General features: G+C 32.8%; 1 protein-coding gene across 1 annotated transcript in view; it reads right to left on the bottom strand.

Annotated features, from left to right (window-relative positions):
- LOC145683627 (uncharacterized) overlaps window positions 1–22,968 on the bottom strand; it is a 497,638-nt gene that overhangs the window by 330,656 nt on the left and 144,014 nt on the right. The window contains exons 36-40 of the mRNA XM_081754963.1: window positions 15,850–15,873; window positions 12,868–12,897; window positions 10,511–10,528; window positions 9,308–9,340; window positions 7,738–7,770 (exon numbers count right to left, since the gene is read on the bottom strand). Of these exons, the coding sequence (XP_081611089.1) occupies window positions 7,738–7,770; window positions 9,308–9,340; window positions 10,511–10,528; window positions 12,868–12,897; window positions 15,850–15,873 (138 nt within the window). The remainder of the gene's footprint in view (window positions 1–7,737; window positions 7,771–9,307; window positions 9,341–10,510; window positions 10,529–12,867; window positions 12,898–15,849; window positions 15,874–22,968) is intronic.

Genomic DNA, 22,968 nt, shown 5'->3' with positions numbered 1-22,968 from the left:
TGTATGTATGTATCGCTGGTGTATGATGTGCATTTGAAAAAAAAAATTAAAAAATCTGTTTCAGAACTGGCATCTACAAAAGCTTTAATAGAGCCAATTACTTTATCAAGTAATCCGATTTTCTCGTATTTTCTATTACCTAATACGTGTAACGATCCCCTTGCTATCTTTTGGGAAAGAAGAAAAATATTAATGTTCTGTAATATTTATTTTCACTAATAGATTAAGTTTGTAATAATTTCTATTCATCATGCCTTCTTTATTTTTTTAAAAAAAGTAAAGAAAACTATATGTCTTCTCTGTTTGTAAAGAGAGAGAGAGAGAGAGAGAGAGAGAGAGAGAGAGAGAGAGAAGCTAATTCATTTGGTTTATTGGCAATTCAAGGTCGCTTGCGCTGCTTGTAGGGATCGTTCCAGCGATAACACCTCTTTGATCTTTCGATGAAATTAACGTTCTTGATGGACATGTATTGTGTCCTGAATCGTCCTATGAGGCGAGTGTGCCTCGTGGCAGCTTCGTGTTTCCGGTGAATGAAATCTAGTTCCTGTGGGATTTGCTCTTTGGTGTTTCGATAATCTTTGGTGATATTGTATTACAGTGTGTATTACGAAACAGGAGTAATAGTGCGCAGAATGCCATGTTTCATTTTTTAAAAAATGTAAAGGAATTGTGTGTGCGAAACTAAATGGAAGTTGGTCTTTGACAGCATGCAAAAATGTGTGCGGGAAGGAAGCAACCAGAAATAGTTGAATTATTGATAGAGCGGGTATCTTTATGTAGTGTAAAATTTAAAGTATTTCTTTGGTTTTTGGTACGAGATTTTCTGCACTCCGAAAAACGTATAATTGATAAATAGTTTAATGTTCCTAAGTTTTGAGGTATATTTTTTGTGCCCAATTGTGTTCCCAAGGGATTTAATTGACCTAAGTTTTGTTAAAATTAATGTGCCTGTTTTGAAGACATAGATAATAGTATTTTACCCGAGTTGGGGAGGTGGAATCACAGGGTGGGAGATTAGTTCGTCAGTTGAAGAAAAATTCCCACCGGTTGAATTAGACCTAAGATTCGTCAGTAACCTTCTATAATTGTATCTCAGAGTAAGATCATGAAATGTGAGTTGCCCTTTGTATATATTTAGTTTGGTTGTCCTTTGACTATGTTTATATGTTTGTTGGTTTCAATTCTTCTCTAACTGATATGTGATTAGGAATTTTGGCTATTCCAGGACCTTTTCATGATTTCAAAATTAATCGATAATTCAGCATATTGTTTTGCTGTATGTGTTAAAGCCCGAGGTGTGTATTAATTATTGATGTCGTATTTCGATTTTAAGCAGTTAATTGTTCTAAGAAAATGTTTGAACACAGTACACGTATGTTACTTTTGGGGTTAAAATGTTAATAGTTGCTGTAGGCGAGTATCGTGGTAGGGTAGGCTGACTATATTTTTTCAACGAAAGAGACTGCCTTTAACTCTTAATGTTTATAGTTATTACATATGATTAATGTGCGGGGTTGTAGAAATTCGAGATTGGAATTTTTTGGAATTATCTTTGTTACCGATTGTATTGGATGTTTAAATGCTTCACATTGAATGAAGTAAGATTTACTGTAATAATATTCTCATCTCTCTAGCTCTAGATCATTTAGATTTGTGGAAATTGCGAATTTTGTAATTAATGTCATAGCGGTTTATTTTTGGATTGAAAGTTAATATTACTGGATAGGACAAGTTGAGTTAATAATAGTTTTGCTTACTATGTTTGATTAAAATTCACGTCCTCATTGAACTCCAGCGTCATCAGAGAAAAGATATAAGAAAGAATATTGTTATTAGTATTGAAGTTTTGCTTTTCACATTGTTGTTTTTTCTTGGAATAAAACTATTCTTTGAAATTATTCTTATTATTTATTGAATCTTTATGTGTAGTTTTCGTTATTGGTGAAAGAATTATGTTTTGTTCGTATGACGAATTATCAATCAAGCTATCTCAAAGCTTGCTGTTGGGGTTCGCCTGTCTCTGTAGATCATTCTGGAGTCAGATAAGGATGGTGTTCACAGGTCAATGTTATCTTGGGCCTCAGTATTCTTGAGATGTTGATCTCTTGTCAGAGACTCTGCTTACGATAGGGGATAAGAACGCTAAAAAGGTGGTTCAGAACATAATTCCTCATATTTTTGGTTTGTTCTGTAAGTAATAAATTTGGTTTCGTCAATGGAGAAAGGAATTTATAAATCTGGAGCGTGATCCTATTACTTAAAATTTACTGACTTTAGAGGGAATTAATTTCAGAATATAAATATAATAATTAGTTAAGGTTACTGTTTGTTCATTTGATGAGTCAACAATATTTCTTCAAGGCTAGAATTTAATTTCCTTAAAACTAGGATTGATGTCTGTTGGTTCTTTTTGATTTTTGTAGTGTCCGTAGCTAGTTTAGCTGTAGGTAAATTTCTTTCTTTCTTTAATTCATCTGGTTACATTTTGTTTTTTTAAATAACAAAAAATATATTGAATGGTATTGTTATTTTAAATAATATCTTATAGATGCGATTTTGCGAGCATCGATGTACCGGATGATTATCCTGAACAAATTACGCAAGATAGAACTCTTTTTATTCTCATTTACGATTTTAGGGAGTTTAATGGCATTCACCCCACCTACTCATGGAAGCATTCATATGAGACGAATCTCTAATGAAGCACATAAGGGTGCGAGTGGAAATAATGGAAGTATGCAATCTGTTGGTTATAGATTTAGTAGGCAGGTGACTGCCACTAGTTTAGATGAGTTTCATAGAAGCTTACCTCAAGTTGCCTTCGATGTACTGTTAAGGCAACCAATGCAATCTGTGTAATGAATCAGCACTCATCTAATGCTAGTGTAACCGGAAATATACGAGGTAATAACACTAATGGATGCCTTAATCTTCGTGATTAGTATAGAAGAGTTTCTCAGATTAGAAACTCTACCCCGAAAGCTCCTTTGAGTTCTGCGTTTTTCCAGCCAGAGACTAACTATGAATGTTGAAGTAACGTCGGTTCTGGTACGATAACTGGTGTAAACAGACATGACTTGTTCATTGTTGGGTATAATCTATTGGTGAAGTATGCTTTGAAGATAAACAGTGAGTCTCTTGAATTGAAATTTAAAGATGTAAAACAGACAAAGGGTAATAATAGTCAACAAGTTTATGAATTGCTGTTAAAAATTGAAGAAACCTCGTTATAAATTATCTATTGTTTCGGTATGGTGCTACGAGTTCTTGTAGTTAAAAGTACAGGGACATTATTAAGAGAAATTTTATAGCTTTGAATAACAAAGTTTGCTGGGATAATTTCAGGGCTAATTTATTAAATAATTATGTTACTCAAGTTAGCCGACTTGCTTTTGTGTCGGAATATGTTTATAGGAGACCGAAGTTGTCCGAAAAAATTAATGGTTACGTAAGGTCTGTTATAGTACCAATGAATGTATTAGGGTTTAGTGGCCCAAAAATAGAATTAGTGAATATCGTTACTAGTGGAATGAATCGAAATGAGAAGTATGGGATCCTAGATAATTATACACTTGCATCTAGATTGGAATTATTAAAATTTGCAGAAAAATATCTTTTGAATTTCAGAAACCCTTTGGTTATACCAGAGATATGTGTAATTCTAGAAAAACATCTAATTTTCTTGCGTCTAGCTATCATGATAGGGGATGGAATCCTTGTGATATCTCTGTTAATAATTATCCGTTATTAGAAAGTAAATTTAAGCCAACTTTTTCGAAAATGAATTGAGTCGATCGAGAGTTTCTCTCGGGATTTTGGAGATTCTATGGTTCGAAGCGGAGTGTCAGAACCTCATGGTTATTCGGATGCACCTTTCGTTGTAAAAAGATTGATTAATAAGTTAATGGACATTTGTGTTGATGGAGGATCGAGCTTCAATATTGTTCGTGTGGATTTGGTTCGTGTTTGCGGTTTGGAGAAGTATGTTGAGACAACTCAAAAAAATAGTAAATGCTCTATCTGGTTTACGATTTTCCACGAATAAGGAAATAGCACTGACTGTGATTTTTTCGGGTCATTTTCAAAGAGTTACTATAAAGTGGTGGACCAAGTAATTGTAAGTGTTTGGCTTGAACTCGGTTATTGTCCATTCCAAGAATGCTTTAGTTCTCTGTGGTGGTAAGAGTAGAAAAATTTCTTTGAATCTTAAAAAACAATTCGACAATGTGGTTTTCATTCAAAGATATTTATGTCTGTAAGTAGTCGCGGCCAGTCGAAAGGTAATAGTATTGAACAACCCGAAATGCGGAATCTAGATAATCTTGATCTAGATGATCCAGTGCAGCTTGGACTTTTTAGAAACGGAGTGTAGGATTTTTAAAATTCGCGCACCTAATAGTTTGCAAATTAGTAAGTTTAGGCATTTCTGGCTGTTAATACGAATTCTTCCAATGAAGTGAACAATTTTCAATGTGATGGTCCATCAAGAACTGAGATCCAAGAATTTAAGGAACTCGCGAAGTGCACGGAAGTGAGGAAGAAAGGAAGACACTGAAAGAAATAATTTAAAACTTTGGATAAAAATGGAATCCTCAAATAATGTTAATGAGAAAGAAGTACCAATTGATGCAGGTAGTTCATGTGTGACTAATTCATTGAGTGGGAGTAAACGGAAGGAGAATGAGTTCCATTATAAGCTTATTTGTTGGGAAGTCTCAGATGTGTACATCGAAGAGTATGAAAATTTTAATAAATTAATTAACGAAATAGGAAGTTTCATCCCATTGGCGCTTATTCTGTTCAGGTTGATAAGGCTCAGAATAAAACACAGGTGGTAAACCAGTCAGACATAAAGGTGAAAAACCATAATTCGATATCAGACTCATGGAAACTCGATAACCCTGATATTTTCGCTCTCATCGACTCACAGAAAAGTAAACTCTGATGCTATTTCAGAATGGGTAGGACGCATCAAACGATTTAGTGGACGATTGTGTTTAAAGGAGGAAAAAACATTTAAGGATACCTTTCACAATTCCCAAAATTGAAAAGTTTTTTATCAAATTGAAGATCTAATTAAAGGGATTTTGGAAGGGATTGACGATGCAAATTATGGTTGTGTTTCCTTCCTCGTTAAAATATGAACAATAGGCATTCAAAATTTAATCAAGGCTAACATTTTGATTGTAAATTAGGTATATCCTTTCCCATATTTCGTAGCGTGTTTGACAGGTCTAGCAGACAAGAAACTGTACTCCAAATTCGATTTAAGTAGGACTTACAATCAAATTTACCTTAATAAAGCATCACATGAGATAACGACACTTGCTAGTCCCAGGGGTGTTATAAAAATAAACGAGTTCCTCTGGGAACAAAAACTGGGAGTAACATTTTTGAGAGCAATGGAGAAAATGTTAGGTGTCCTTATCGATTATGGGGGTCACAGTTTATTTTGACGACGTCTTGATACCAAGCAATTCAATTGAAGATCACTTGAAAATGGCAAAAAAGACATTACAGAAGTTTAAGGAATATAACTTAACTCTGTCTCCTGATAAATACTTTTTTGTTTAAAAATATTAATTATTTGATTTATGTAGTTCAAGGTGAACACAAGGAAATTGATCGTAGAAGGGTTTTAGCTATAAGAAATATTCAACATCCAAGTAATAGGCGTGGATTCTTAAAAATGTAGAAGTGTTTATTTATTATTCCAAATTTGCGTTGGAGCTTCAGGAACTAATTGCTTCGCTTAGTGTCTTGAAACTTCCTAAAATAAGTTTGTTTGGACTCAAGAACACAAGGTAATTCTGGAAATTTGAAAAATAGTTGATTGCAAACACTGTTTTGAAGATAACTGATTTGAAGAAACGTTTTATAGTCTATGAGGATGGCAGTGGAAGGAACATAGCTGGCTCTATTTCGCACGATATGACAGTGGTGACCTGTTGTTTCTAAAGCAAAAAATTTGGATAAAGACCGCAGTATTTATGGAATAGAATTCATAAGTCTTGTGTTACAATATTTCCTTTAAGATACTATCTAGTAAATGACTTCGACGTGTTGGCTGACAATAAAACTTGTCTTGGATCCTGAACAACAGCAAAAACTCCTGAATTATGGGCCTCTCGTTGAGACGTTTTATCAGTTTAATTTCAAATTACGGCATATTAAGTCGGGAAAAAACCTAGCTACAGATTTCTTGACTAGGAAATATTATCCTTTTGAGTTAATTGTATTGTAATGTCTGGTAAGATTAGACGCATTTCGAAAGAACATGAAGATTGTTCAACTCAGAATTTTGCTATTGGTAAAGGAACCCGAACTTAAAATTCTTCGTGAAGATCAAGATTTGGCTCTTATTATTAAAAGGATTGAAAGTGGTGAAGATGTACCAGGGTGTCTTTTGAACAAATATGTCCCTTTAAAAGAACTAATTCCCTGATGGATCCTTATAAACTTCTTATCCCGAAAGATTTGAGGAAGATTCTTATTGAATATTATTATCAAGATTTGCTAGTCGGAGGCCACGCTGGAGTGTCAAGAACATTAACCAAGTTGATGAAAATCTTTACATGGGAAGAATTAAACGATAACGTGAAGAATTTTGTCAGGATATTGTGATATATGGCAAAATATTAAGGGGTCGAACCAGAAGAAAATGGGATTTTTGATTTCCAACTTCAGTCAGAGAGTCAATTCATGTTGGATGTTTGATATCATGGATGCCTTGCGTAATTCCAACGGATTTAAGTTCATGCTCATAGGATAAAATAATGCCAGAAGATTTGTGGTCTTGGAACGTCTGTGAAATATAAGTTAAACTATAGTGGCAAATAAAATGAGGAAAACTTTCAGTACACTGGATTTTCCGGAGGCCCTCTCCACTGATAATGCATCCCCATTTGTATCTGAACATTTTAAAAGAAAATTGTTTGGTAAAGGAATCAAACACATAAGGTGAGCACTCATATCCTTGTGGTATCGTGGCTGAAAGACTTATAAAGACGTGGACGGCATCCCTGAGGGTTCACGTTTGTACAAAAGAACATTTGTGGTTATCTCTTGTGCCATAGCTTCAATTTACTGTGAATATTAGTGAGCATTCAGGATTAATGATATCGCGCATCGAAGTTCATTTTGTACGTCCGTATAATACACCTTTAGAGAACCGATGGAACATCAATGATTCTGTTTTTGCATTGAAGCTTTATGTGAATTTTTCGATATTGGTGAAAGAATTATTTTTTGTACTTATTCTGATTTATCAATGAAACAATCTTGAAGTGTGTTGTGAGGTTACGCCTGTCTCTGTAGATCTTTCTGCAGTCGGATAAGGGTGGTGTTGACATTTCAACGTTACGTTGGGTATCAGTATCCTTCGATGTTGATCTCTTGACATAGGCTCTTCTTCCTATAGCGGATAGGAACGCTACATAGGATAGGAACGGACAAAATAGCTTATTATGTGAAAAACACGATTTCTCCTTTGTGACACAGACAAAGGGTTGAACGTTTTGACTATACATATTAGTTAAAATTTCCAAATATATATTATTATAAATATGTATTGGAAACCAAAGTATTTAATGTACACATATATTTACAATTAAACTCTGAATAACAAGAAATGAAAATTGACCTAAAGTATATCAATTTCATATTTTCATATTTGTCATATTTTTTCAAAAAATTGAATTAGTTTGAATTGACATAAAATTATTTTTTAAGACTTACCGCGTCGACTGGTTTTAGTTTCGTTCTTCTCTCCTAAGGAATAAATGATCATTTCACTTTTAGATAATTTTAACTACAAACTAATTTATTCTATTTACGTATTTAAGAACTCACTCTGCAAGAATTTCTATTTTGTATAGTAGAACATATGTTTCTCAATCATAATGTGGTCACTATTCCTAAGAAATTTACTAAATAGCAATGGTTAGAAGATATAGAAAGTCTTATAATAACATTAAATTTCTAAGTAAAAATGCTCATGTCTTTTTGTTTTAAAAAATATATCGGCCGTTAATAAAAGGACGATTCAAAAAACCTACTCGTTTGTTTATAAATAACATATAATTGGAGGCAGAATAGTTTTTATACATATTAGAGAAATAAAATGTATTGCTGCGCAGTACATAAATTTGGCAGTACATTACTTTATACCATATTCACAATTCAAACTAAGGCTCTTGTTACAACGTTTCACAAGTTTTGATATTCTTTCTGCAGACACATCCTGGCAAGGAAAGCACCCTAAAACAACTATAAGAAACTTACTGTCATTGTCTAAACGTTTTGACGGAAGGAATTATTTGATTTTCGTGAAAAGTTGCTGCCGAGATAATTGTGTTTACCACTTCATTGCTGACCACAAATTGTCCATTTCTTTTGGCATTTTACACGTCAATTTCTTCCTTCTTCAATATGCTATGTCAATCATGTAGGACACCTTCACACATCACGTAAATACCACACAGGTCCCGGCGAAAAGGATCGCATAAATTTTTGTTCTGGCTCTCAGGTATCATATTACTGCATTAAATTCATGTTCGATACATTTAGTTTTTATTTGAATGTAATTTTTAATTGGGTCGTTTCCGTGAGACAAGTCATGTTAGAAAAATCAAGTTTTGAGAAAAAGTAGAAAAACTATATTATATACTAAACTTTCTCCAAAACCGTGTATTTATTTATATTATACCAAACGTAAGCAACAGTTTGACAGGTATAGATATCTCACAAAATATATATCTACGTGTGGGGAGCACAATATTTTTGTCAAGCTTGTGTCTGACAAACATGTGTCGTTTTATTTAAAAAAAAACAATTAGTTGTTATAACATTCGAGTTAACCGCAACCCAGCGTTCTTACGTTGCTCACTGTCCACTGAACTGCTGCGCATGGCGTCAGGGAATAATGTCTGTCTTCTCAATGCTGTTTTATGCTCTTGCGAACACAAAGGTAATAAGGACAGTTACCTTTTCTTTAAGTAAGACGATTTAATCATCTTCTCCATTGCATCAATAGTCAAGAGAGTTTATCCTACGAGAAACCTATTTCTTCGTTTCGGATAGAACCAAAATTTATATGCCTGGACTATACGATTCAAAAAACATCCGTTTATGTGACTATAGAGTAATATATTAAAAAAAATAGTTAATGTACACAAAAAAATTATTTAAACTAAAAGAGTAAGAAGGACATTTGACTTTCAGATTAAAAATTTTGATTTACACATTTGTCATGAATGTAAAGAAGCAACAGATTTGAATTGTCATAAAATATTTGTGTAAAACCTACCTCCTCGCCTGGTTTTAGTTTCATTCTTCTCTCCTAAGGGATAATTAACATATAACACTTCAGATATTTTTTAAAATTTTATATCATGTTTTAAGATAACTACAAACTACTTTAGTATATTTTCATATTTCGCAATGTACATTGGTCGAATTTGCTTTTTCTTATCATCATATCTCATACTCCTCTTTAGGTAATTTCAATGCATTATTCCTGGAAAACTACTAATTACTATCTGGATTGTTACAGAAATATTTATCATTATAAAACAACAGAATTATATATTCTGCCTATTTTAGAATGCAATTTAAAAACATTTATTTACTATGTAGGAAATGCATGATATATATCCAAATCAATGCTAATCTTCATATAATTCTTATTTTTGTTTGGAATTTTATTTTACTCTTTCTACAGTATTATATAATATTGATAACGGCGTATATATATATATATATATATATATATATATATATATATATATATATATAGTTTCTTTGAAAGAAAACATCTTGATTTACTATAAATTTGTTAGAACTATAATAAGCATACGATCACAGCAAATTTTCTTATTAGATTATGTGTTAGAAAATATCATCACGATCTGAATATATCATATGTTTCTCTCATCACTCACACTAGGTAGCTTTTCCGTTAGTTGATTTGATTAGAACACTTAGGGAATTTTACTAAATTGTAATTCATTAATTCATTCGAATTAAGGAAGCTAGTAAATTTGGTGTTGATGTTTCAATTAAGGCTCTTCAACAATAAGTACTTTATAACACTTTTCATGTTAGTGGAAAGTAATAAACATAGTTTTATTCGATATGGTAGACGTAGGTTAAATTCTACTTTAAATTAGATTGAGTGTGTCAATATGCGGCCACTCCGAAATGGTTATTTTTGTGACGCGACGACATTTCTTATGACACAGACAAGTGGTGAGTAAATTTTCGTAAATATCGAGTGCTAGGCCAATATAAGGGGGTTATCCAAGGTTATGATTTATATATTCGTTTTCTAATTCCATTGGCATTTATATTTATAGCTTTTTCAACTTTGCGCAAAACATTGAAGTTTACTTTATGTTTACCTCATCGCATGAAAAACTATATGTATTTATTCTGTGAAGAAATATTAAATGTTTTATCAGAAATGTATATAGGAAAAAGTTGCTAAATGTTCAAAGCATTATCTACTTACCAGGATCATTCCTGAAAGCTAGAAAATGTATGATGAAAGTTTTATGATCTTCTAAGTTATATTGTCCATGTAAAAATAAAAATAATGGTTTAAATGGTAGACATACAAATCTCGGTTTTCGAGTTGGTAGAGCTGGACATGTAGAAATTTCACATATGGATTGCATGTTATGGATATGGGTATGGATAAAGATGAATATTCTCCGTTTGATGTTACCATAGATAGTTTTATGTGATAGACAGTTTATGGAAATATAAATTTGCAATTGATATCCTAATTATTTATGCTTATCCGTCATAATACATTGTGTGTGATCTTCACTCGAAACTTTATTTCCAATTTCTCCCAGCGAATATTCTCCAATTGTGGGTACAATTTTGAAGCAGCATGTTTTGATATGATTAGCATACAGCAGACGCTTTCAACATTTAAGTTTGGTAGACATGTAGTCTATAAAGAAAAAAAAATCTATGGTACCAAGTTGGACTTTGCGGGAAACTTTTGTTTGAGTCATGTTTATATGATTTAATGGTCTTGTTAATTGCACGATGTGTGCTATAACCGAATCACGAGTGCACAAAGTTTAATATTTAGCAAGACTAATCAAACGCAGGTGATTCTTGTAGTAAGATGAAAAGTTAATTTTATAGAACACTTTGAGGAAATGCATATACAAATTATCCGAACGTATTTTTGTAACAGTAGTCAGACCTCTATCAAATATTTTATCAGATTCTTGAAAGTAATAAACAATTTCCTATCCTGTGCCCCTTCAGCTATTATCAGGTGAAAATTGAAAGGAAAATTAAATGAAATCTTTGCGTTTTACGAACCATGCTATGCCGGCTAAGCTAAAAACACAATGATGATGATAAATGAGTGCAATGGAGGAATGAAGAAAGTGGGGAGAAACGCGAGAATCCCGAGATATCCCATACGCATTGTGTTTGTCTACCTCAAGGTAAACTTGGCGTGATCAGGGTTTCAACCCGGGAACTCACGCACCATGTAAAAGTTAGTGTCACACGGTGATGTAGGCACGAGCATCAATGATATTTCTGGGAAATATTCGTGCCTCTTTTAAAGGCACGATAAGGGTGTAGGTAAATGAGCACGAATATAATTGAATTCGAAACGGTGTAGGTAAATGAGCACGCAATTCAGGGATCGAATTCCTCTAGAAATAAAATTACGCAAAGACGCAGAGACAGTGAAAGGAATCTTTATTAATATATATAGTATGGCGCTAATTCGTTGTGCAAAAACAGAGGGGCGATTCCACAAAATAAAACCAGCAAATAAGTTACAATAAACATAGGGTGAAAATCACATCGTTTAAGTGTTATCGACTGCCGATATCATGAAAATTTGAAATTTAAAGGTCCATACCTCCAAACTATGGGACCTACCTTGGTCAGGTCAAGACTTCACTTCGGAACTAGTACGTGCACTATCCAAAAATGCGGGTTTCAGAATCCTGAGGTGCATCCACAACAATTATTACAGAGGTAGTTTGTCTTTGGGCCCATGATATAAAGTACTCTCCAACTACCTCCATAATAAATGTTGCGTGAATACCTTCGGATTCCAAAATATGTACTTCTGGACTGCGTAATACTTATTTATTAATATTAACTTATTTTATTTAGAAACGATGTTTCTTCCGTATCTTTACCCCAATCGATATATTTAGTAAATTGTGCCTTCATAATATGTACTGCATCAATAGTGCTAATGGCATGATTTAACTATTTTATGTAGCTAGTATATGATGCTTTTTTGTATTTGATCATATTAGTTAGTATCAGTTGGTTTTAGTAGAAAATACTATCTTAATTCAATAGCTATTTAATTTCAATTGTGCCTTATTTGAGAAATAGCCTTTTCGTACACCGCTCTCCAGGGCTTTTTATCTCTGTTCAGAGTTCTTGATATAAAACATTGTTTTCGGGATGTTGCCATTGAACGTAACAAAAAATTTGTGAATCAATATTATATTTGATAATTAATTTTGAAATGGTAATTCGTACTTAAGTAATTTATTTTTATCCTCTAGAGTATCAGCTTTGCTAAAGATGATACTTTCAATTATAAAATATTTGTTACGTTTATAAGTTATAAGGTTGATTATCCGTACAAATAATTATACTTAAACTCAAAAATCTTGAAAAAAAAATCAGAGGGAAAAATATTTTAAAAAACTGAATTTCATATTCAGTTCTTACTATTGTCTTTATACTTTAATCCGAAATTTCTGAAGAACACTCAACATTATTTTTCCTTCTTAGCTCCCACTTATGTGGTACTCTCAACATTTTAGCAATAAATGAATATATATAGTATATACACATACTTACATCTTCTGCGATAATCATAGTCATCATACGCTGGAACAGATAATTAAGGACTAAAGCAATCTTAATCTTTTATGGTCTAGACATTATTAGGATAGAAATACTATTAAAATATTATTAAGAGTAAGATAGTTAAAGATTAAGAAATGAGACAAGTCTATGTTTAAACAAATAAATAACTAAAACACTTATGTAACTGGATGTTCAACGTTGTATTGTGCATTTCAATATTTATTTATGAGGAAGAAACATTTATCATCCGGTATTGTATATGCACATGAAGCACTTAAGAAGATCAACCTTTTTAATACGCTTCTAATTTTTGATACGTAATTTTGGGGTCAATATATCGTTCTATTATGTTTACTGAATACCACCAGATAATAACATGTCCAGTTAGATATGAGAGTTTGGGATTGTGTTTGTAACACTGTTATCTAATTTTCAGTTTTTCTACAAAGAGATTGCATTTTCTTTTTTACTGTATAAATTATTTAAAAACCGTTATATCATTTTTAAAGACAATACAATTTAAGTTGTTAGAGGTATAGTGTGCAAATTGAATATGGGTTTGGTGACTGAAAAACATAAACGAAAAGTAGCTCCAAAATTGTTCTTAAATCTGTGCTATAAAAGATACTTTTGCGCAAGGGTATATTTTGTGAACTACGAAACTTCCCGCAAATTGCACATTATATTGTCCAGGAAACGATCCGTTTGAATCTTACTTCTAGATTTGTTCCGACCTCCACACAGTTTTCATACAATGAGCGAATATGAATCAAGCAAACGTACTCAGGGCCTTTGAAATACATTGCTCAAGTTTTTTTATCCCTTGAATGTAAACATATCTAATGCCCTTTCGTCCTTATTTTTACAAATATGTATTTTTGGTGGGAATGCACAGTTACATTACAGTTGAATTAGATCCGGATGTTTTGTTTTAGAATGTTATACTTATAGGCTTTCGTTTCTCAATTTCTGAATCAATCGTGGGATTATGATGCATCAACATTAAAAGTATCACTCTTCTATTTCTTGCGAAACATACCTAGCCATTGCCGCGTCATAAAAAAATGCAAATTGAGAGGAAACCTTTTCACATGATTTACTTGCCAACATGATAGAAGGCAATCTTTTTCTGTGTTTTCTCATTGTGCTCACTGGAGAAATATTACTGCATAGTAACTCCTTAGTCAAAGTTGTAAAGGAATTATCAGTTGTTTCTGCTCGATCTCGTTGAGATTTCAAAATACTACTAATTTTAATTACAACATTATTAGGTAAAGTGCTTGGTGGCATTAACGCTGGTTTTCTTCCTGTGTACCCAATTCCTTTAAAAATATAGCCACAGTTAAAACATTATTGCTAGAATAATTTAGTACTGTATTTTTCAGGTTTTGGGGTATATATTGAAAGAATGCACATATAACTCGGTACAACAACCATTAATCATCTATTGTAATATTCAACTGCGGTACTATAGCCCTTGTAGAGCTTTTATAAGTATATCCCACATAAGAGTGACTGTGTCAAAACGATGGTTTGTTATTCTACTAATGTATTATAAAACCATAAAGCTTATATCCTGAAATAAGATTTCGGATATTATTACACGATATTTTGGGTTGTTATTTGAAAGTCGATCAAGAAATATTTTTTACAAGTTAGGCCCGGTTTTTCTCAAAACCGGCAATCAAAAGCGAACCTATAAAGGCACTTAGTTAATAGGGTTCAATTTCTTTCCAACTATTTTTTAAAATTTACTACAACACGTTACCTTCAAAATTTGTACACAGTGTTAAATCGTGGAAAATCTCAGCAGTAACGAATATATCCAACGCATATTTCGGTGACGAAGCAGCAACGTTTCTACTTGATCATATGGCTCTCTTCATCATATTCCATATACATGTTTATGCGGTTTTGAGAGTTCGCTTCTTTAAAACTGTACCGTGTTTGCTTATGGAACATTTAACTTATGTAACTGCTTTCCTCCTTGGAATCCAAGAGCCAAGGAATGTATCGTTATCTATGTCAGTTCCAAAACATGATGCTTTCTTACAATACCCACTCCTGTTGCAAAAATCTAAATCAATTTCCTGTGACATGTCCTCTGAATCACTACAGTCATTTTTACTATGATGTAACAGTTTGTGCATTATTTCCTTCTCTGCAGGACCACTCATTTTCTAAAGATAACACATTAAAGGCTACTACAATAAGAATTGAGTTTAGTTGATGTTGAATTTAACATCCTTTTCAGGAGCGAGGCTATTTGAGACGAGACATAATGTTTAACGTAAAATCCTAACCACATGAGATGCCGCCGGGAATCCAACTCGTGTCTCACACTCCTACACTAAGAATTAAGAATAATATTTGATAAACGTTGACCATTACTACACGAATGGCCACATTACAATCTAGAAAGCCAACTTAATTTTCTTCTTTTTCTTCTTCTTCTTCCTTTTCTTCAATATTATTACTGTAGTAAGACTTTCGAAATGATGTATCATGTTCATACTAACCATGTAATTATACAAGTTCTGATATACTATATAAATTTGGGAGTATATTATAAATTATGGAAGCAAGCTACAGCCTTCCTGTATTTTAAAATAATCAGAATATAAAAGTTCTTAATAAATTACAAATTACAAGGAGAAAAATCTTGGGTCAATTTGACCTCTACCTTGTGTATAAAGGTTAAGTTGTAAACACGTAATAATTTTTTTTGTAATCGAAATAAACAGGACGTAGTTATTCGTAAGATATATGTTTATATATAAAATTTGTAGTTGATACAAAATATTGCTGCGGCACTAAGTTTTACGTAAGTATAAGTATAGCATATTTTGTTTAAGCTGTACATTCTACAAATTAGTTTATTAATACAAAATTACAACATACCATATATAAATAAATGGCACTCAAATATACAATATATATTTAGTGAATGCCAAATTAAAAGATATAACTTACGGTAGATGTTTGAACTATAACGACCTATTAAGAAAATGAAATATAATTCTTTAATATTCAGCTTCATTTAATCACAACATGATTGATTGCAATTTTAAAACCGTGTCATTGATGGAATTTAATAATGAATAAGCTGAGTATAATAAATCAAAATACGGTGTTTTAACACTTTGTAAAATATATATATCATTGTATAGGTATAAGACGTTTATTTAAAAATAATACTACTTCTGACACATTGAAAAACTTTGTCACAACACAATTAAATTTTAAAGTTAATTTGATGGTGCTTATTGCAGCAAATATTCCCAACTGGCACAAGGGCAATTCCAAAAGATATCCGTTTTGTTATAAATGACATAGAATGGTTAATACAGAACTTCTTTTACACATTATAGAAAAGTAAAGCGTGCTGTACAGTAATACAAGAGCGTAGGAACGTAGCTATCCGCTAACATCACTGTGAAGTTCGTTTCCATTATCAAAGTAGTGAGTCGTTTACCAGTATCGCATGTGCCTTAATAGCTACACCCGCGTTTATTGCCTTTGCAAATTCATGCTGATTTTTACCTACGTTTTGCCGCAATGTCCACATCAGTTCCTATATCGTTCAATATATTACAATAGTCACATATGACACATGCACTCTTCGTGTTTCTTCCGTTAATGCTACATAGTTCACAATGACTAGCAGCTGCCGAAAGTTTTTCGTATTCAGATATTGTATAACATCATTACATTCATATTTTTCGTAAATATTTCTATTGGACCGCGCAATTTCAATTGTTATTATATACCAGTTAACAGCAATCCAACCTTCTTTTACGGCTAACTGTCGACTGAACTACTGCATACATTACAGAAGATTGACGCTCTACCCGCCAGCTTCTCATATAAGCACCAATGCTGTTTCATTCCTGAATACACTCTCAATTATATCTTCATGCTTGTAGTTTCTGAGTAATTGAATTTTTGTGTCCTTTACTTACGTTGCTTTCTACAAGACTCCACGGCACTAAGTGAAAGGAGGACAGTTACTCATTTTATTCATTGCTATAGCGAATATACTTAAATACTTGCTGAGTTTAATATTCATATATATATATATATATATATATATATATATATATATATTTGTTATTCTTGGTGTACTTAAATAAACTCACGACGATCCCAAATTCTCAAAATGTCTCAAATTGTAAAACCTGACATTCGTCTATAACAAATTTCGTCCTTCAAGTATTATGAATGCCAAAAGGGATTACTTTGCTTATTAATATTTCGGTTAATTTGTTCTATTTTCCCAATGTACAATTGACTCTTTTCGTGATTGTCGCCTAAGTGTTGAATATATAACTAATACAATGAAGAAAGTTAGTTCTTTAATAGATAACAGAAGTAATACAATACACCTCTTCAGAACCTTTGGTTCAATAGCTAAAATCAAAAGTCAATTTTCAAAAATCAGTAATGGTCATTGTAAATAGTCCAAAAGACAGACCGAAAGCTGCAAACTAATGTCAATTCCACTGATTTCTTTTTTCAGTTATTCTATATTCTTTACAACACGTTAGGTTGATGATGATATTTTAGCCAAATATTTTCTGACTAGTATTACTCTAAAATGGCGGCTGAAGATTGGTTGAGATAGCAAATTAATCTTCAGGTGAATGTTGTTGGACCACTACAATGATTGTGAAAGAGAATATGAAGTTGAGAAAAAAGATATCTGTGTTGACCGACATCTTATTTCTGTACCTATTTACATATATAGCGTGATAAGACACCATGTTACAAAGCGGTTATGCACATTGTCATCAGAAGAATTATTGAAAAATGGTAGAAATAATATCAATATGATTAATGAATTATTTCCTAGCATTCACATTTCACAAAAAAATATCCGAGGTAACAATAATAAACTTATTTACCGTGTAAACTGTATAGAAGAGAATTTTGAAAATTTCTGGATTCTACTTTTGAAATCAAACGACAAGTGTAAGACTACATATTTTGATTATCTGATCAACACACTCTCTGATTGAAGGTAAGCCTCAATCGTATGTTATGCACATACTCGTAAAAACGTAACTTGTTATCTATGTAACGTAAAATTTTAAAGAATGAAAATCTTTAAAATTTACGTCCCACGGATATGCAAGCTAGATTAAAGGAAACCGTGATGATTAGAGAAGAATGAAAAATTGCCATGAAGAAAATGAGTAGAAACCGGAGAAAAGCAAAGAGTATCTACTCACACAGGGCTCACTTCGGGTGAACTGGGATCAAACCAAAGAACAAATGCCCAAAAGTGAACTCTCTACTACTGCAAACTATGTAACCAGTTTCGTATTTATATCACGAATGCGTTCCATTAACTTTAGAATAAACTAGGTGTAGTATTCTAATAAAATTTACACTACCATAATCATAAAGTACACTGAAAAAGTTATTTTGCATAACAAACAAGTGTTCAGGCATTGTTTGAGCCTTTACCCCCTCATTTCGAAAAAAGTGTAATTGTAACTTTCACCCTTTTGTAACACATTCCACTTCTAACATATTTGTATTTATATATATATATATATATATATATATATATATATATATATATATATATATATATATATATATATGGGACAAAGTGGAATTTGAAGAGACACTTTAATTAAAATGTGCAAGTGAAAGTTATTTCCGACATGATCAAAATTCAAATTTCTACTTTTATCACAAGTAAGATAATCCTGTATCTTGTATCAAGCAAAAGTACATAAATCAATACTCATCTCAGGCTACATCTATGAAGTGTGACGTGATATGGCTCAGTTATTTCCCTATTACTTCAAAGGACGTGTGAATTTGTAAAGGAATGGAAACAGAACACGAACATTTTTTACTCGAAATTTTGAAAATTTTGATCTTATTTGACAGCTTTCGGGTCTAAACAAAGTACGTTTACATTACACGAAAGCAGAATGAGACACAAATTATGATTGACAATATCGTTAAGTATTTACTATTTTCATTTCGTTTTAGTGTATAGTTGCAAATCTAAAATAATTCCTATATTTTATTAAACGAAAATTCTTATACATTAATACATTTCTTCTTGAATCGTATTTAAAGTGTTACATTCTTACACAAGAACGAAACAGAAAATTTCTAACAGAAAAAACCGTATGTGAAACTCATATTATAAAAAACAACTGTTCTCTCGCTGAAAAGAATAAAGTGCACTTAATGTCGATACGAATATAGATAAACAGATTAGCATGTAAACACATAAAGCAGTATATCGAGCGCCTACTTCCTGCATATTGTTCTAAATTTAAGTATAGATCTGTGTTATATTTTTCGGTTATATGAAGCTTATAATATAACAGTTTCTCTGATTCTTATGTATGTAACGCTTTTTCTGGTGTATAATATACATTTGAAAAAACTAAAATACTTTATGTTAATAGAACTGGCATATACAAAGGTTTTAATAAGGCTAACTACTTTATGAGGTAAACTGATTTTTTCACTTTCTCTACTACTTCATAGGTGACACAACCCCTTTGCAACGTTTTGGGAAAGAAGAAAAATAATAATGTTCCGTAATATTCATTCTCAATAATAGCCTAATTTGTAATAATTTCCATTGATCATGCCTAATTCATTTTAAAAAAGTAAAGGATACTATGTCTTCTCATGAGAGAGAGAGAGAGAGAGAGGGAGAGAGAGAGAGAGAGAGAGAGAGAGAAGCGATTCATTCGATTTTTTGACAATTCAATATTGCTTGCGCTGCTTGTGGCGTTCGTTCCAGCGAAAGTATCTATTCGTTTTTTCGAAGCAACTCACGTCGTTGGTGCACGTGAATTTTGTCCTGAATCCTCGTATGAGCATTAGCATGCGTTATCACAGCATCAGCATGACATAACGACTTGTTATTTCCAAGGTATGTTATAGACATACTCGAGTACCGGTGCGAATAAAACTGGGAGTAACATTTTTTCGACAGCAATGAAGGTGTTAAGTGACCCTACCGGTTAAGGGGTCAAATTTTGTTTTGACAACGGCTTGATATTAGCGATTCAATTAAAGATCACTTCAAAATGGAACAAAAGGTATTACAGAAGTTTAAGGAACGTAACAGTACCTCCTGATAAATACTTAATTTTTAAAAATATTAATTATTTTGGATTTGTAATTCAAGGTGACCAAATAGAAATCGATCCTAGTAGGGTTTCCGCTATAAGAAATATACAATCTCCGCGTAATAGGCGTGGATTATTGAAATGTAGGAGTGTTTATTTATTATTCCAAATTTGCGTCGCAGCTTCAGGAATTAATAGCTCTGCTTTCTGTCTTGAAACCTCCTAAAAATAAATTTGTTGGTAGTTAAGAACACAAGGTAATTTTGGTAGGGTTGAAATATTTGATTGAAAACGTTGTTTTGAAGACACATGATTTAAACAAACCTATTTTAGTCAATGTGGATGGCAGTGGAAGAAGCATAGCTGGCTCTATTTCGCAGGTTAATGTCAATGGTGATCTCCTGTGTGTTTCTATACCAAAAAAAATTATCTGAGGTGGATTAACAACGCAGTATTTATGAAATCGAATTCATTAGACTTGTAAAACAATACCTCGCTTTAGTTACTATCTGGTAAATGAATTCGACGTTTTGGCTGACAAGAAAGCCTTGTCTTGGATCCCGAACAACAGCAAAAGTTTCCTGAATTATAGACCTCTCGTTGAGATGCTTTGTCAATTTAATTTCAAAATACGGCGTATTAAAATCTAGCTGCTGATTTCATTTCTGAGATATATGATCCTTTTGAGCTAAGTATCTTGGATGGTCCGGTAGGATTATCCGCATTTCGAAGGAACATGAAGAGTGCTCAACTCTGGATTTTGCCATTGGTAAAGGAACCCGTGATTAAAATTCAGCGTGAAGATCAAGATTTGGCTATTATTAGTTGAAGGATGGAAAGTGGTGAAGATGTACCAGGGTATCTTCTGAACAAAAGTATCCCTTTTAAAAGAAATAATTCCGGGACGAATCCTTATAAAATTCTTATCCCGAAAGAGGAGGATGATTCTTTTGAATATTATCATCAAGATTCCCTAGTCGGCGGCCACGCTGGAGTGTCAAGAACTTTAACTAAGTTGATGAAAAAATTTACCTAGGAAGGATTAACGGATAACGTGAAGAATTTTGTCAGAACATGTGATATATGCCAAAAATTAAGGATCGAACCAGAAGAAAATGGGATTTTTGATTTTCAACTTCAGTCAGAGTCAATCTCTGATATAGTGGGTGCCATGCCGAATTCCAACGGACTTAAATTCATACTCATAGGTGTAGATAATGCCAGCAAATTTGTGGTTTTGGAACGTCTGAGAAATATAAGTTAAACAATAGTGACAAATAACATGAGGGAAATTTTAAATAGACTGGGTTTTCCGGAGCACCTGTCCACTGATAATACATCCCCATTTGTATCTGAACATTTCAGAACAGAAATTTTTGTCTGGTAAAGGAATCAAACACATAAGGTTGAGACCTAATATCCTGGTGGTAACGCGGCTTAAAGACTTATAAAGACGTGGAAGGCATCCCTGTGTGTTATATTTCTTCAAAACAACATCTGTGGTTAACTCTTCTGCCAGAGCGTCAATTTACTTTGAATATTAGTGAGCATGTAGGATTAAAGATATCGCACATCGAAGTTTTTTTTTGGACGTCCGTATATTACACCTTTAGAGAACCGGAGGAGCATAAATAATTCTGATTTTGAAAAAAAATCATCTGCTGAAGTATGGATCAGTGCAATGATGAATTTAGGAAGACCAAGATAACAACATTACAAGACCAGGTAGCAACCTCTGTGAGGGATAAATGGTTTGGTACATTTGTAGTAAGAACATTTCTTCCCAAACACGTTCTCAGTATCTGACGTGAATTACTCAGCTGATTCATATCGCCCTTCACATGTTCAAACAATTTTCTTAGAACAATTAATTACAGGAAATAGAAATTCAACACCAATAATTAATACACATTTCGGGTTATAACTCATTCACCAAAATAATATGTTGAATCGATCAATTATGAAAATCATGAAACGGTCCTGGCATAGCAAGAAGTCCTAATCACAAGTCAGTTGGAGAAGAATTGACAACCAATAAACACTGAAACGTAGACAAATGACAACTAAACTAAATATATTTAAAGGGTGTTCACATTTCATAATATTCCTACTATCATTTTACCTTCGCATCCTCTCAACATTTGGTCTGCATGTCGACTACGTTATATCGAAACTAGAATTATTTGTCCTAATACAACTACACCTACGTCCTCAAGCTGACCATGACTTAGGTCAAAAAGGCGAAATTGGGAAACCAATCTCAATAGTCAACTTCTTCACTATGTAAAACTTTCATGCCTTAGTATTATCGAGTACCTCGAAACTAAGTCAGGATACAAATAAAAAAGTTAATGACCAATGTTAGGTTTAATTCACCTGGTGGGAATTTTTCTTCCCTGACGAACCAACCTCCCACCTTGTTATTGAATCAACCCAACGCGGGTAAAATACTACTCTCTATGTCTTCAAAACAGGCACATTAATTGAAATAAAACTTACGTCAAATAAATAACTTAGGGACACTATTGGGCACAACAAATACACCACCAAATTTAGGAACATTAAACCATTCATCAATTATTCGTTTTCCAGAATGCAGGGAATCACGTAAAAAAAAGAAAAATATACTTCAAATATTACACTATTTAAAGAAATCCGGTCTATCCCTACTTTAACTATTTCTGGTTTCATGCTTCACATGCACAATTTCGCATCCTATCAAAGGCCAACTTCCAATTATTTTCACACACTCAATTCTTTCATTATTTTTTTAAATGAAACATCGCACTTCCCACAGTATTATTCTTGTTTCGTAATGCACACTGTAATTAGTATAACACCCAAGATAATCGAAAAGCTACAGAGCAAATCCAACAAGAATAAGATCTCATTCTTGGGAAAGACGAAGCTTCTACGAGGCACACCCGCCTCATACGAGGATTCAGGACACAATTCACGGCCATCAAGGACTAAGTTGCCT

This window comes from Thermobia domestica, chromosome 4 (assembly GCF_964235325.1).
Source record: "Thermobia domestica chromosome 4, izTheDome1.hap1.1, whole genome shotgun sequence".
In the NCBI taxonomy this organism is placed as follows: Eukaryota; Metazoa; Arthropoda; class Insecta; order Zygentoma; family Lepismatidae; genus Thermobia; species Thermobia domestica.
The sequence above is the reverse complement of the archived record's forward strand: the minus strand, read 5'-3'. Positions and strand labels throughout refer to the sequence as shown.